General features: G+C 38.1%; 1 protein-coding gene across 1 annotated transcript in view; it reads left to right on the top strand.

Annotated features, from left to right (window-relative positions):
* Nucleotides 1–15,234, top strand: part of HERC1 (HECT and RLD domain containing E3 ubiquitin protein ligase family member 1) — an 81,129-nt gene that overhangs the window by 10,517 nt on the left and 55,378 nt on the right. Inside the window, exons 10-23 of the mRNA XM_010134766.1 lie at nt 1–41; nt 1,145–1,279; nt 3,000–3,165; nt 3,621–3,746; nt 4,959–5,180; nt 6,291–6,443; nt 6,629–6,761; nt 7,242–7,433; nt 8,618–8,839; nt 9,094–9,267; nt 10,659–10,773; nt 10,873–10,993; nt 13,020–13,191; nt 15,121–15,230. The exon at nt 1–41 is cut by the window's left edge and continues 4 nt beyond it. Coding sequence (XP_010133068.1) covers nt 1–41; nt 1,145–1,279; nt 3,000–3,165; nt 3,621–3,746; nt 4,959–5,180; nt 6,291–6,443; nt 6,629–6,761; nt 7,242–7,433; nt 8,618–8,839; nt 9,094–9,267; nt 10,659–10,773; nt 10,873–10,993; nt 13,020–13,191; nt 15,121–15,230 — 2,082 coding nt within the window. The remainder of the gene's footprint in view (nt 42–1,144; nt 1,280–2,999; nt 3,166–3,620; nt 3,747–4,958; nt 5,181–6,290; nt 6,444–6,628; nt 6,762–7,241; nt 7,434–8,617; nt 8,840–9,093; nt 9,268–10,658; nt 10,774–10,872; nt 10,994–13,019; nt 13,192–15,120; nt 15,231–15,234) is intronic.

Genomic DNA, 15,234 nt, shown 5'->3' with positions numbered 1-15,234 from the left:
ACGTCCCATAGCCTTGCCTGGACAGCTCTTCCAAGGGACAGGTAACAATGACATTGGGGGACAGCTGGAAATTTTTTTGACACAAGTCCACTTTGGAATATATTTAACTCTGTCCTGATGGTGGTAACCATGTCATGTGTTTCAAGTGTTCTGCTTGTAATGTTACGGACCTGGAGAGTCTTGTCTTCTCTCTTGCTCTTTCTCCTTTTTCTCTCTTTCCTCCTCCTCTTAAATTGTTATAGACAACAAGTGAAAATATAGGACCACCAAGGATTTGGTTATTAGTTCATGGTATATGAAGATTTCTTACCTGCTGTCAGACAAAAATTACTTCTGTATACTAAAAATCGTCAAATTAGTCAGTGGGAGGAGAAACAGCTCAGTGTTTTTTAGTTTGTGCTTCTGCCAGAATTTTTTAATGGCTCAGGCAGTTTCCTTTACTGTAACAAGGAGGAGACTAAGCAGAAGACTTGGGGAAATGGGGAAGTTTAGACAAATTATTGACATGGATTTAAACATCTTAACAGATTTCTGGGTGGTTACATGTTAACCTGAACTAAAACCAGTTACCTAAATAAATAGTTCAGTTATTAATATACAAGAACTGAAACTTATACAATAACTTTGTTACACCGGAGGCGTGAGCAAGTGGTTGAAGTGAACCAGTAAACTTCAGACTTATGTATGGATTAACACAAAGGAGCAGAAGAGCTTCGTAATTTCGGAAGAATTTCAAATGCTCAGTGTTAAAGGAAGCTATCTTAGACAAATCAACTAAGAAAATCAACTACCTCTTCTGCGTTCTCCCTGCATTGTATCAAAGTCTGTAATCTGGCATTTGCCCTAAAACCAACTTTGTGAGTACTGGTCAGCTTTTGTAGGAATCAGATCAGATACATCCGGCTTTATATTTATGGCATTGTAGGTATTTTTGTTCATAAATGAAGAGTGATTTGTAAAGAACTTTACAGAAAAGAGAGCAGAAAATACCTTCAGGGATCAGGAAGTCGGTTTGCCTCAATCATATTAGTTTGTCCTAAGAAAATTGGTTCGATCAAGTGTGTACTTGACCTGCTTAAACTGTCAATTTATTGAAGAGTTAGGATATTTTCAGTAGTTAACTAACTTTGATGTTTGATTCCAGGCAGGTTGTGGCATGGCACAGACCCTATTGTGTTGACCTTGAAGAAAGTACCTTTTCGCATCTTCGTTCTTTTCTTGAGCACTACTGTGACAAAATTAACAGTGAAATTCCCCCTCTTCCTTTTCCTTCATCAAGGTATATACAGCATATGCATGTTACAAATTTTTATATATTTTTTTTTCTTTACAGCAGTAGTATGTGGCTTGGTTCTGGTTAGGTTTCTTAACAAGTGCAAGTCTGATTTATTTGCTTGTTCAGGTGCCATTTATTTTTTTATAATATGGGAACCTTTTACGCTTCAAATGTAGCAGGGTGTCTTTTCTGGAATTTATTGTAATTATGCACTGTATTAAATATTTTAGTTCAGAATTATCCTTTAAAACGCATTTTTCTGCGTAGTTGAATGCATTTACTAATTTTGTGTGTTGTTTCTGAGTTGCCAGTTCTTGCTCCTGTAAACAGTTTGAGTGGATGCTTACTGACTGGGATCTATTGATAGGCTTAGCCAGCAGCAGCCTCTTCAAGTGATAATCATTAAATCCATACATTCAGTTACTGACTAACTCTATGAGGTGCTCAGTCCAGGAGATGTATAGTTGCCATTGCGTTTTGAGTTGGGGTCAGTGCCCTGATAAAACCCCATTTCTGTCTGAGGAATTAGGGTATTTTTCTACAAGCGTTTTTACCACATGACTGTGGGCTGCTTCCTTCTTGCAGCCCAAGATCTGTGATCACCTCCAGAGAGGTGATCATTCAGAACGCATGAAAGACTTCTTTAAAGGTCATGTATGACTGTTGTTCAGGTTCTGTCAAGTAGCATAACTGTTTTCCGTCTGAATGAACAAAATGGAGAAAGACAGCTGAATTTTTTCAGGAACTGATTTGCTATGAAATGTTGTAATGAGGTGTAGTGTTACTGTTACAGCAGTTTGCTTTGATACAGATAGATGTTAGTAGCCAACGACTTGGGATATTTAGCGATCAGTTCCACATAGGTTGTTTTGGTTTGGTTTTTTTTTTTTAAGATATATTTCATTAGTCTTGAAAATGCAAGCTGCTTCTCACAAATGTGAGATTCATAGACATGAAATGTCGCGTTTCAAATACATGTGCAAGAGGCATTTTCTTTGCTTTGGAATTGGGGAGCCTTTATGCACTTCCACAGGTTTGTCTTTTCTGGAAGGTGCTCCAGAAAATGAAATGCCACAAAACTAAGCCTGTCTTGATAGTGCCATGGTGAATGAAATAGCCTCTTTACAAACCATCATGTTATTACGGCTTCCAGATTTGAGTCTTTTCACCAAAGATGATGTCTTTAAATGTGTTGCTATAAAATATGAAAGCATGAATGTTTCCCCTGGCATTTGCAAAAAATACTATAAAAACCAAAGATCCTTATGAATCTTTTTTCTTTGCTACAAAGCTTTTTTTTTTTTTTAGAAAACTAGAAAATAATGTCCTGACTTTTCTAATCTGATTGTTGTACTCTTAAATCTTCTGAGAGAAGATTACAGTTATTACTTCTTAAAAGGTTTTTTTTTCTTTTGTGAGGAATATATTTGTCTGCCTGTTTGTGTAGTTAGGGATGTAGTTTGCCTCCTAATTCATGGGACTGCTTTTCTAAACTGAATGCCTCTTGGAACCATTGTCCACAAAGACACTTTATTCCAGTTTTGCTATTTTAAGCAGATTAACAGTGGGTTTTCAGAAGAGTTTCTTTAAAGGCCCGGTTGTAATGTACCTACGTTTCTGGTATGCAACATCAGATGAGAGTTATAAGTTTAGTGCACAAGTAAGTGAAAAGAAGTAAGGCTGATAATAGGAGAGATAAATGAGAATGTATTTCTTTTTACAGGGAACATCACAATTTTCTTAAGCTGTGTTTGAAGCTGCTCTCTAATCACCTTGCACTTGCGCTAGCTGGAGGTGTAGCTACCAGCATTCTTGGCCGGCAAGCTGGTCCTCTTCGAAATTTGTTGTTTAGACTGATGGACTCTTCTGTCCCTGATGAAATTCAGGAAGTAAGTAATGCTTTTTTATTCACGTGTGAAAATTCTACTACTCTCTTTTCTTTCTTTGACTGTGTAAGTAGAGATTTATCTGACCTTGTGAACTTGGCACTCTGAACACAGTTCTGACTTACCAGTTTTACTCATTAAAGTCTGACATTTTAAATGATCTGGATTGAGTAACTTCTAAGGTGGCAGTTTTACAGGAAATAGCAACTTGCAAAGAATTTGTTACCGTTTTGACAATATGTTGGTCTCATACTGCTCCTTCAATGTACCACGTGTCTTCGCATCACAGAATGAAAAGATTAATGTGCTATTGTGTGATAGAATTCTGATGTTAAATGAAAGTGAACGTTTTGGAAATATCGTGTGTGATATACTGGATTTTTTAAAGCTACAGCTGAGTTGATGCTTTGGTTTTTTTGTCCCCACTGAAGAAGTGTTTTCTGCTACTCTAATTTTAGGTCGTAATTGAAACTCTGTCAGTAGGAGCAACTATGCTACTTCCTCCATTGCGGGAGAGAATGGAATTGCTACATTCTCTTCTACCGCAAGGTCCTGATAGATGGGAAAGCTTATCAAAAGGACAGGTGAGGTCAAGGGAAAATGTGCCGTACTTTGGAAGCAGTTGTGTATTTTATTTTTTTTGCTAGAACATTTTGAACCATGAGGTGAGCTTCGTTTGCGGACTACAAGCACGTTACTGGTGAGATGCAGTGCAAAGGCCATCTGAACAAAATCTGTAGGTAGCCAGGCTAAATCAGAATCTAGTGACACAAGGTGCACTACATACTCTCTCAGGTGATAGCTGACTGCAGGAAGGTTAAGAATTGCTGTGCTTGAGTATCAAGAAAAGTTTAAAGATTAGATATTTGTGAATACTAGCCTGATGTTACAAGTCATAAAACCAGAAAATTAACTGCTTTCTGAGAAGAATACTTGTATAATGCTTTTCCTACATGGATTTCACCCTACTTTGCAAAGATGACTGGGATGTTCCTTCTTTTCTTTTTCTTTCTTGAATGTAAAGAATGGGAGTTAATGCAGGTTAGGAGACTTGCCCAGTATCCTACACATGGAAGGAAAGCAATTCAAGTAACACCTATTCCTGTCCTTGAGGGCAATGGGAAAACTGAAGATTCAGCAGTAGTCTCAGATTAAAACGTGAGAGAAACTGTTATTCAGCTCTGTACACGTAGGATCCTGGTCAAATATTTTGTACGCTATGGAATAGACTGGTTTACACTGGTACTAAAACTGTGAAAGTCTTCTGATTCTGGTTTTATGAAGATTTCTGAAGGTTAGTACTGGTCCAGACTAAAATCCCTGACAGTTACTACAGTAGTGTAGGTGTATGTTTTCCAGGATTCATAACAAGTGAGGAACAATACTGAAATCGAAGGTCATTACTCTGTGTCTGCGACATCCCTTGGTCTAATGTATGCTTGTCCTGCTTTTTACCCTTTTCCTTTCTCCTATGTATAGATTAGAATAACTGCCCCCCTCCCCCAGTAATCAGATAACAGAACAAACTAGCAAAAGCGTTTAGTCCAATGTCTAATGTCTCTGAATCTCAGATTCTTTCTAGGTATGGCCATTTAATTCAGTATATTTATCTGTTTTCTAATACTACAAATCTGCAGAAAAACTGTTTGGACTTTTTTGGTAAAGTCCTCCAGCTTATTTTCATGTTTCATTAGAATATTTTGGTTGTGTAGTTACGCTTGATGCTTTTTTCTTCTTAGCTCATTATTTTATCCTCATTAACTGAGTGTTTTTTGTGTCTAAACATTTTTCTTCAGAGAATGCAGTTGGATATTATTCTGACAAGCTTGCAGGATCACACCCATGTAGCTTCCCTGCTTGGCTATAGCTCACCATCTGATGCCACAGAAACGTCCTCATTATGTATCAGCTATGGAAATCTTTCTGACCAAACATATGCTGTCCAGAGCAGTCATCCAGATACTCATCTAGCTGAAATCTTAATGAAGACTCTTCTAAGAAATCTGGGGTTTTACACAGTATGTATAGGCCTTGTATCTATCTGTCTATTTATTTACTTAAATGGTAGTGAATTCTGAGTACTTAGCAGGGTTAAAAGATTTCCCACTTTCAGAAAATGTGCTCTCTTTGTTTATCTAAAGTAGCAGTGCTGTATATATCTGTCATGAAGTGAACTTAAATCAGTTAAATCATCTCTAACATGTTTATAATGTTACTGAGGTGGTACTTACTGTTTAACCTGGCTTACGTAAATGTAGATGGTTTCATATCAGACTAAAGTATTTTACTGCTCTTACTTCAGCTTCGGAATTTTTTGAAAATAGAATGTAACACATCAAGTAAGTAGATTGCATGGAACCCCTTTTCTCAGCATAATCTCAGCTACCAGAGAAGGGCAGGCAGACACCAGAAGCACCACTCTGTTTCACTGCCTTCACTAGGGTAACTATCTTACAATAGCGCGGCAAGGACAGGTCAGCCGTCATATGTCAAACAGCATGTCCTTCTTGGAAAGTTTAGGGTAAGAAAGGAGCGTAAAAGCAAGTAACTGACTCACCATTTTATTCAGCTAGCCGGTTAAAAAAGAAATCACAGATTTTTACTTCTCTGGCAGAGTACCCCTAGCTCCTGAGGGTGAGGGGTGGTAGATTTTTATTCTTTTCTCTAGGCCTCCACTGGTCATTTTCTACTTGAAACTGACTCTGTTTTTTCCGTAGATTTTAGGATGAAGTCAAGAGCCATCTACATTCTGCTCCTTTTATTGCTATCCCAGATAATTCAAGGAATGTTTCTAATCTGAAACATTTTATGTATCGGTCCACAATAAATTCTGAAGGGTTATTACTTACTTCAGCATACTGTGATTTGGGAGTTGGGGAAGGGAGTGAGTTCTTTCATCCAGTTATCTTCTGTGAGTTGAAAGAAAAATACTTCTGCATCTGAAAATACGCTTTCTATCACAGTGACTACTGTGACATTCTAAATGATTTAAATTATCTGATTTTTTTCAATAATTACAGGTACACGTGGTAAAGTTAAAAAAGCTTCTTTTTAAGGTGATGGTTAGGTATTAGAGCATTTGAAGACAGAGTTAATTGTTCTTTTTTTCCCCCTTTTTGTCTTAATAGGACCAAGCGTTTGGAGAACTGGAAAAAAACAGTGATAAATTTTTACTGGGTACATCATCATCAGAAAATAGCCAACCTGCACATCTTCATGAGCTCTTGTGTTCACTGCAGAAACAGTTGCTGGCGTATTGCCACATAAACAGCGTTAGTGAGGTCTGTGTCCTTATTTTTATAGTTTAGGGGAGGGGGTGGAATTAATTCAATATACATGAGCACCAGAAGGTTGTAAGCTTCCTGTTGAAAATCTGAGTATTTGAAAGCTAAACTGATTCCAATAATGAACCCCTTAAATACATTTACAGAATTATTCCTAAGTTTGTTTGTTTCTTTCTTTCTAGAATTCCAGCAGTGTGGCATTGCTTCACAAACACCTTCAGCTTTTATTGCCTCATGCTACAGATATCTATTCCCGCTCTGCAACACTGCTTAAGGAAAGCTCATGGAATGGTAGTGTTGGGGAGAAGCTGAGAGGTAAATGTTCGTGGAAAAATTGGTAATGGTGGCTCTGTAAGTTAAAGGCAGTTCTGTTTGCTTAGATTTGAATAATAAAAGACGTGATTGTCCCTGTGTGTGCATGAAGTAGACATCCCAAGCCTCCCCAAAGGAGGAGATGGTCTTCCCAATGATAGCACCAGGTTCATGTTTTCAGTAGAATATTGTGCATGCAGGAAGAATACAGAATACAGAGGATATTGTTTCTGTGCAGTATTATTTCTGTTTCATTAGTTCTCGATTTCTCTTTTTCAAAATACTGTTTTTTTGAGATTACTGAAAAGTACAGAAGTAAAACAAGGAATGGATTAATAATTATTAACAAACCTCCCAATTCAGCATGTACAGTTGAGACATTTTGAGACACCTGAGGTATTTTTACACAGTTCTTTCCTAATTGTTAAATTGGAATATAATTATAGAACTATAACTTGGAATACTTTTTTTTTTCCTCTGTAGGTGTAATTTATGTATCAGCAGCTGGTAGTATGCTCTCTCAGATTGTCAACTCATTACTGTTACTGCCAGTATCAGTAGCACGGCCTTTGCTGAGTTACCTGCTAGATCTGTTGCCACCTTTAGATCGTCTTAATAGACTGTTACCAGCTGCAGCCCTTTTAGAAGACCAAGAATTACAGTGGCCACTTCATGGTAAGTGTAATAATAACTAGTGTGTTTTTAATCTGAAAAATGAATGGCGCATCAGCTTTTTGTGGTGGAAGTTTTAACTTCCTCTTCAAAGATTTTTTTTTTTAAGATAAGTGTCTTGCTACATCTCCTTTTCAAATTCTTAACTATATTAATATCTGTGAAATATTGAGCTGCAGGCAAACCTCTTTATTCTGTCAACCCAGAATGTCTGTTGACTTCGGTGGGAATCCAAAAGCAATATGGGAAATATATATTGAAATGAAAATACTAAGTTTGTAATACATGAAAATACCACTCTTTATTTGTAAAAGAAACACTGATTTTAGAATCATAGAATATCTCAAGTTGGAAGTGACCCATAAGGATCGAGTCCAACTCCCTGCTCCTTGCAGGACTGCCTAAAACTAAACCGTAGGACTGAAAGCATCATCCAGAAACTCCTTGAACTCTGACAGGCTTGGTGCCATGACCACTTCCCGGGGGGGCCTGTTCCAGTGACCAGCCACCCTCTCAGTGAAGATCTTTTTCCTAAGGCCCAATCTGAACTTCCCCTGATGCAGCTAATAGATAGTTTCATCATGATCGTTTACTTTCATGTCCACATTTTACTTTTGATTTCCATTTCATGGTGTAATAGAATTTTAACTTAAAATCATTCATTACCTGCTAACTTCCTGGATGTCTGCCACCGGACATTTCTGGGGCCAGTGAAATAGAAATACAAAACCAGGTAAAGCAATTGGCGTTTGTGATCGGAGGTGCTGCACTTGCCATTCACTGAATTTTTCATTAACGTTCTAGGCAAAGTTGCTTCAGTTGAGTGGTTTCCAGTTGTATCATTTATTTGTCCGTGTTTATCAGAACGCAAAGAAGTGTGTGTTGGACAGATGCTTGGGCAGAGTTTCAGAGAGTTTTACTTCATTGAGTATGAACGGTTGTACTGTGAATGGAGGTGGTGGCTGCTGCAGCTGAAGTTATAATGTTAAGCCATCTGTGTGTCCTGACTGCCGTTTCATCAGTTTACAGGTTATTCACTGAGGGGCAAATCTGCTATTAACTGGGAAATATCAATAAAATAATGTAATAATTAGCTGTTAATTGTACTGATTTTGGAAATTTTTTTTAACAAATTTTAGTTCTGGGCAACAGGAACTAATTTGGCAATTCATTGGTAATACTTCTAGGTGGTCCTGAATTAATTGATCCTGCCGGAGTGCCCTTACCACAGCCTGCCCAGTCTTGGGTATGGCTTGTCGATCTAGAGAGAACTGTAGCTTTGCTTATCGGGCAGTGTCTTGGTGGCATGCTTCAGGGACCTCCAGTGTCCCCCGAGGAACAGGATACTGCCTATTGGCTGAAAACTCCTCTCTTCAGTGATGGAGTGGAAATGGATACTCCTCATTTAGGTAAGCTGTTAAATACAAGTGTCTAATTGTCATTGTAAATATTTGTGTTAGTTTTGACATTTCTGATCATGTTTGAGTACGTGTGTTCTTAGGGTTTGTCTCTCAACATTCTTATCTGTTTATGTAGTAACACAAGATATTGGAAAACAGATGTTTAAGTATATGCTGTACTTTACAAAGGAAAATTTCTGGGAAATGAATGTAATCCTGAAAATTTGCGGAGTTTAATTTCTTAGGTATTTCCCTTCTGGTAGACAAATGCATGAGCTCCTTATTAGAAGTGGCCCTGTCTGGAAATGAGGAACAGAAGCCATTTGATTATAAACTGAGACCTGAGATTACAGTCTATGTTGATTTGGCCTTGGGCTGTACAAAAGAGCCAGCAAGGAGCCTCTGGATCAGTATGCAAGACTATGCTGTTAGTAAAGGTAAGATGTTGAAAATACGTGTGTGTGTGTGTGTGTGAAACTTGGAGTCAGAAAGAACAAGTGATGGGGAGGACATGGGGGAAGGCAAAGTGACTTGTGAAATGTGTTAGAAATGGAAAGACAGGGCTAAGTTGCCTTTTGTTTTTCTGGGAGGTTGGCCTTACAGGATTGATAGTTCTTCATGTTTATCGCCTGAAGACTGGGCTCCCACTCAGGCTTCCCAGGTCTCCTTTTAATGAAATCCACTGAGCGTTGTGTTTGCACTGTAACTCTCTGCTGGATCCAGAGATAATTTTCTGTAGCTCTGGCCAAGCTAGGCCAGATCTAGAAGACAGCAAGTGGTGGCCTGTTGAGAGCAACAGAGAATTCTGTTGCAGAACTCCACAGAAGTATGAATTCCAGTAAAAAGTACTGGTTGTCTCCAAAATCTGACATGAATGGTCTAGTTTGTATTACTTGGGTTATGGAATTGGTGTTTTAGAAGTTGATGGCATTCTGCTCTGTTCATGATACAAGCTGACTGAAAGTTGTATGGTCACAGTTAGCATAGGATCAAATGCAAAGTAATGGAGGAGCAGGTATATTAGACTACACTGTATATGGCCAGGCAAGTTTTTGTGATTTCTAAAGCAGTTTGCAAGGATTCATAGATAATATTTAATTGAAAAGGATATTATGAAGGTATTTATAAAGAAGTGGGAAAGTGATGTCTTTTTTTTCCCCATGAAAAATTAAGGTGTCTTGATGTATGCTTGGCAGTTTGCTTATTTTATAGTAGAATAATAGTAATTTTGTAATGGTTCTTCTGAAATTGGGGAGGAATTATATTTTGAAATGAAAAGATTATTTTTGAAAATACTGGACAAACCTGAATTTTGAGACCTGAAAATGTCTCTTGTTAATATTAGCAGTGAAGCTTGAGCTTCTGTTAATACTTGGCTTTCCTACTGGGGGTAAGGCTTTTTCGTCATGAGTGAGTCTGAGAACTAATTCTTGAGTGTGGTTGCAACCAAGTGTTAACGAGCAGAAACTGGCAACGTGCGTTTCTAAACAATTTCCGTGTAAATCAGTGTCTTGGTAAAGAGAAGAGCTCCAGTTTTGTATCCTTTCTTGGAAGAGGGGTTGCACCCTAAGTTCAACTCTTCGGGTCTCTGGTGGCAGTTCGTCTGTACACCCTTGGCTGACTTAAGTACCGTGAGCAGACCAAACCGCGTTTGTCTGAAGCTGTGAGTTTGAGTGATTGATGCTACACTTACTGCTTAAGCATTAAAACTACTTCTAAATAGGAAGAGTTAGATGAGTGAAGATTTTTTTTTTATTATGATGTCATTGAAAATATATTTGTTTGCTGAAAACAGTAGCCAGTTTTGATGGATTTTTTCTGTTTTCAGATTGGGATACTGCAACTTTAAGTAATGAATCACTGCTAGATACTGTGTCCAGATTTGTTCTTGCAGCTCTTCTGAAGCATACAAGTTTACTTAGTCAAGCTTGTGGTGAAAGCAGGCAAGTAACTTAAAGCTGCTTTTAAATGTTCAACTTCAATTTTTAGAAGAAGGTTTTATGATTTTTTTTTTTTTCTGTTTTGGGTGTCTTTTTTTGTAGATATCAGCCTGGCAAAGCCTTGGCAGAAGTATACCGTTGTGTATATAAAGTTCGGAGTCGCTTGCTTGCCTGCAAGAACATGGAACTTATTCAGACTAGATCGTCCTCAAGAGACAGATGGGTAAGACTTGTAAATCTCTTTTCCGTTCTTCAGGCTTTACTGTGTATTAAGAAAACATTACATAGAGTTATTTTCATATATGTTGCTGGTATCTTTGGTCTACCTTGTTTCAGGAGTTTTGAGATTAAACTGGGTGATGTATCATTAGGAGTCTGTTAACCTGTGGTTTATGTGGTATTAAATCAGTTGAAGGAGACGATTGAGAGTATTTGACTCCAGCAGACACTGCCTGAAGCCTAGTTTACCAGTAAACCTAGCACGCTGTACCGAAGAAGCCTGCAGCTTAGATGTGGATTGCTTAGCTGTGTTGGCCAGGCCGCAGCTTAGTCTGGCTGCCACTCCTGAACACAGCTGAGTTCTCTGGGCTTCCAGTTTCTGTCCCTGTCTGCACCTCTCTCTTTCTCTTCCTTGCCTTACCCCTTTTTCCTTCCCCTCTGGCCAGATTCTCTTCTTAGTCCTGACATTACCTTAAAGCTGTTTGTCCTTGTCAGCCTGAGATGAATGTTAGACATGCTAGGACTGAGCCTGAAACTAGCACGATGGCAACTTCTGAATCATTTTATTAAGCCGGGGCAGAATTGGTGATGGAAGTATTCATTGAATTTTACTCAGTTGGGGACTTACAGGCATTAAAAGGTTGTGCGTGAAGTGGGATTAGGGTTTCTCTGACAGGATTTTTTTAATTGCTGTTTACAATCTGCAAGTGGGATATTTTTAATCCAAGAAATTCTTATGTGAGGCTTTTTAGCTATTTTTTAAAGCCTTAGTGATGCTTTTTTAAATTGTGTAGGTCTGCGTCCTCTTTTTAATTCACATAAAGGGGATATATGTCCTTGTCCCTTACTTTCTCGAGGCAGAGATCTAACACATCTGCAAGAGCTTCAGCACTTCTGCAAGCACTGAGTGTAGTGTGTGTACGCAGGACCCCAGCAGGGTAAGCTTGGTGGCTCTCTGGCTTACCAAGTATACGCAGGGTGGTGATTTTGTACACACATAGTAAATCTGTTGCTTTGCGTTCATGTTGTGTGCTAAGTCAGGTACTGTCTGTGTGCAGTAAGCTTCACTCCTCCCCAAAATCCTCCAGCTTATTGTGCAGATGAATTAGAGCAAATCTTAAATGTGTGCAGTAGGTTTGGTGCTTCAGGGAGATCTCAGATTTAATAATGTTGGGAAAAAATAGCTGATTTGCATTTGCATAATATACATAGGCTTAATGAGAGCAAATAACACGTGCCAGAAAAATGGTGAGCATGATCTGCTGCTAACAAGACTTGGTTCTTTGGAAAGGAGAACTGCCAGGAGTGGGCAGGTGATTATGCTAGTAGGATGTCCCAAGATTTTTATTGGATTCATTACCTACTAAAGTACTCTGAAACCTGTAATGTAACTGTATTTTTATGTTGAAGGTTTTGCCTTCTTCAGATTGTCTAAAGCTGGTTCCTGCATCGGAAAATTGCCTGTTAGGCGTAAGTGCTTTGCTAGTCAGCACTTATCCTCAAATTGAACGACAGCGTCAACCCAAATATATCTGCTTACTCAAAAACATTTTTTACAATTCAAATTCCATGTGCGCCTCCTATGCTAATCTTTTATCTTGGGGTGTGCATCTGTTTAATTTAATTGAAATAAAAGGGAAGAACTGTAAAATGGGAGCACGTTTGGCATCACCTTAAGTAACAAAATCTTCATCAAAGTAAATTTTATCATATTCATATCCATGAAAAAGGGAGAAAATTTTTTGAGACAACAGCATTTGGTTGCTAAAGGTTTTGATACCGAAGTGTCAAAGTTTGACATTATAGTCTAAAGTAAGCATTACAAGGAGAGACTTTTCTGCAAATCATCTGAGTAACAAATTTATTTTTTATTGTGTGTTAAGGCCTTGAATGTGAACAGCTGTCTGTTTACTTCATACAATATCAAAATATCTTTTTGATAGGGAAAAAAAACTCATTGTTCTTTTATGTTCATCTTCATTTTGGTGAGAATCAGTTTCATTTTATATATATATTTTTTTTAAATCAAGATGTTAGATAACCAAGAATCTGCTGATGTTGATACTCAAGAACATTCTTTTACTCGTACAATTGATGAAGAAGCAGAAATGGAGGAGCAGGCAGAACGCGACAGAGAGGAAGGACACCCAGAACAAGAAGATGAAGAGGAGGAAAGAGAACATGAAGTTATGACAGCTGGTAGTAAGTACAAGTTATGTGTGTCCGTAATGTCATGTGCTTTGGAAGGACAATATATTTTTCTTCTGAAGTAAAATGGAGAAATTTTTTAAAAGATTATGAAAGATTTGTCTGCATAAAAACTGTGAGAAGTTTATTTTTATGAAATGGTGTAGTGCTTTTATTGGCTCAGAGAAGTCTTTAGATACAGAGGAACGTGAATATCAGACAAGTAGACTGCCTTTATGGGCGATTCTTAGGGGGCCTGACATATACCAACACTTCTTACATGTGGACTGATAGGTTTCGTATTGTTTCCTCTAAACGTCTGTTATATAGGTCTCAGTTTTCATCAGTATTTATATATCGAATTTTTCCTGTGTTTGTATGTGTTACTCTTGTACGTAATAAGCTTTGAAGGATAATGTTCTGCAGTTCGGAAACAAAAGCGCTGTTGGTAACAGTGGACTGACTGAGTTGGAATTCACTTATATCTTGGAGTATCTGGAATCTATTAAAAACTCTGAGGTTTTAGTCAAAGTTTGGTATTTGTAACACTACTTGCAGTACTTTCTCATCAGTTTTACCGAAAACTTGTTTAATTGTTCAGAAGATAGCTTGAACAAGGTGAACTTCACAAACCTTTTTTTTTAACGTACAGTCACACTCAGTTGTTTTTTCTGTTGTTACCCTAGTATTCTCAAAGCCAGAAATCACATTAGTCTTTGAAAAATACTGTAGAATGTGTATAGCTTAAAACAGAAAATTGGCTGACTTGCAGTATTTTCCATAGATAGATGATTTTTTGCTTTGCCAAATACTGTTCCTCCTACTGTTAGAATGGCTATTTTTTCCCAATCTCTGCTGTCATCTCCTGTTTTGCGAGAGTATTTCTATTCCCCGTTAGGACTCACATATTCCTATTTTGGATGTTAAGAACCAAAATGTATGTTACACCTTTAGCTTCTGTGTGACGTGTCGTTATATCCATGATGCAGTAAGCTTTCCTGAAAGTGCACATTCATGAGATGATTTATGGTTCTAGAAGGTGTACACACGTTATCAGTTCAGTAGAAGCTTCTGCTCCAGGACATATGGTTATCTTGGGCAAATGCTTCGTGTTCTCAAATTCTACCTGGACAAGGTTTCTGGGTACACTAAGGGAAATGTGTCCAGAAATACTCAGACAGACAGTAGTGCTTCGTGCACGAAGAAGTAGGAAGATGATGACTCTTAGCAGAGATCCTAAGGGAAGCTGATCCTGACGTGCAGAGTTCGGTTTGTCCTTGATGCCTTGCTGCTTCTAGCTGTTAACATCAGTGGAGAAAGTGTTGGGATTTACCTCTGCCTTTCCAATGGGAAACTGAACTTTAAAATCAAAGTGATGAAGTCAGGAGATCTTTAGGTCTTTGGACAGAGATGATGTGGTCTCGCACGCAGCTTCTTTGGAAGACTCTGGCACTAAGACAACAGCAGAATTCAGCAAAGTGAAGACTAAGAATTTCAGTTGGATCTTCCTTGTACCGAGCAAAGCTAATGAAAGCCTGACACTGTTTCAGGCTTTTTGAATTACAGATATGCTGGGGTCTGGAATACAGATTTACAGAAGCATTACTTTATGTGCATCTGCTGAAAGGCAAACATGAAATAATGTCTTTCTCTTTGAATGCTATCCAAACTGGAGTTGGCTTGCAGTAAGACACTGAAAGAATGTTTAGTGTTCTGTCAAATTGCCTTGTTCTCTTCATTTTAAACTTAACATTGTGTAAAGTTTAAGCCGTTTGCATGACTTCTTTTTAGAGCTTTGTATTATGAATGTATTTTTTTACTGTTGGAAAAATATTCACTGTTCTTTGTAGTGGGGCAGTTTTTGGCCCAAGATGTAGATGAATATTTCATTCTTTGTAGCTTTGTCTAGAAGTTAAGACCTTCTTTTTGTGTTGCATGTTACAGAAATATTTCAATGTTTCCTATCAGCCCGTGAAGTAGCTCGCAGTCGGGATCGAGATAGGATGAACACTGGGACAGGGACTAGACTTGATGATCCACCTCCACAGTCTCAGCAGG

Source organism: Buceros rhinoceros, unplaced genomic scaffold (genome assembly GCF_000710305.1).
Source record: "Buceros rhinoceros silvestris isolate BGI_N320 unplaced genomic scaffold, ASM71030v1 scaffold27414, whole genome shotgun sequence".
In the NCBI taxonomy this organism is placed as follows: domain Eukaryota; kingdom Metazoa; phylum Chordata; class Aves; order Bucerotiformes; family Bucerotidae; genus Buceros; species Buceros rhinoceros.
The sequence above is the reverse complement of the archived record's forward strand: the minus strand, read 5'-3'. Positions and strand labels throughout refer to the sequence as shown.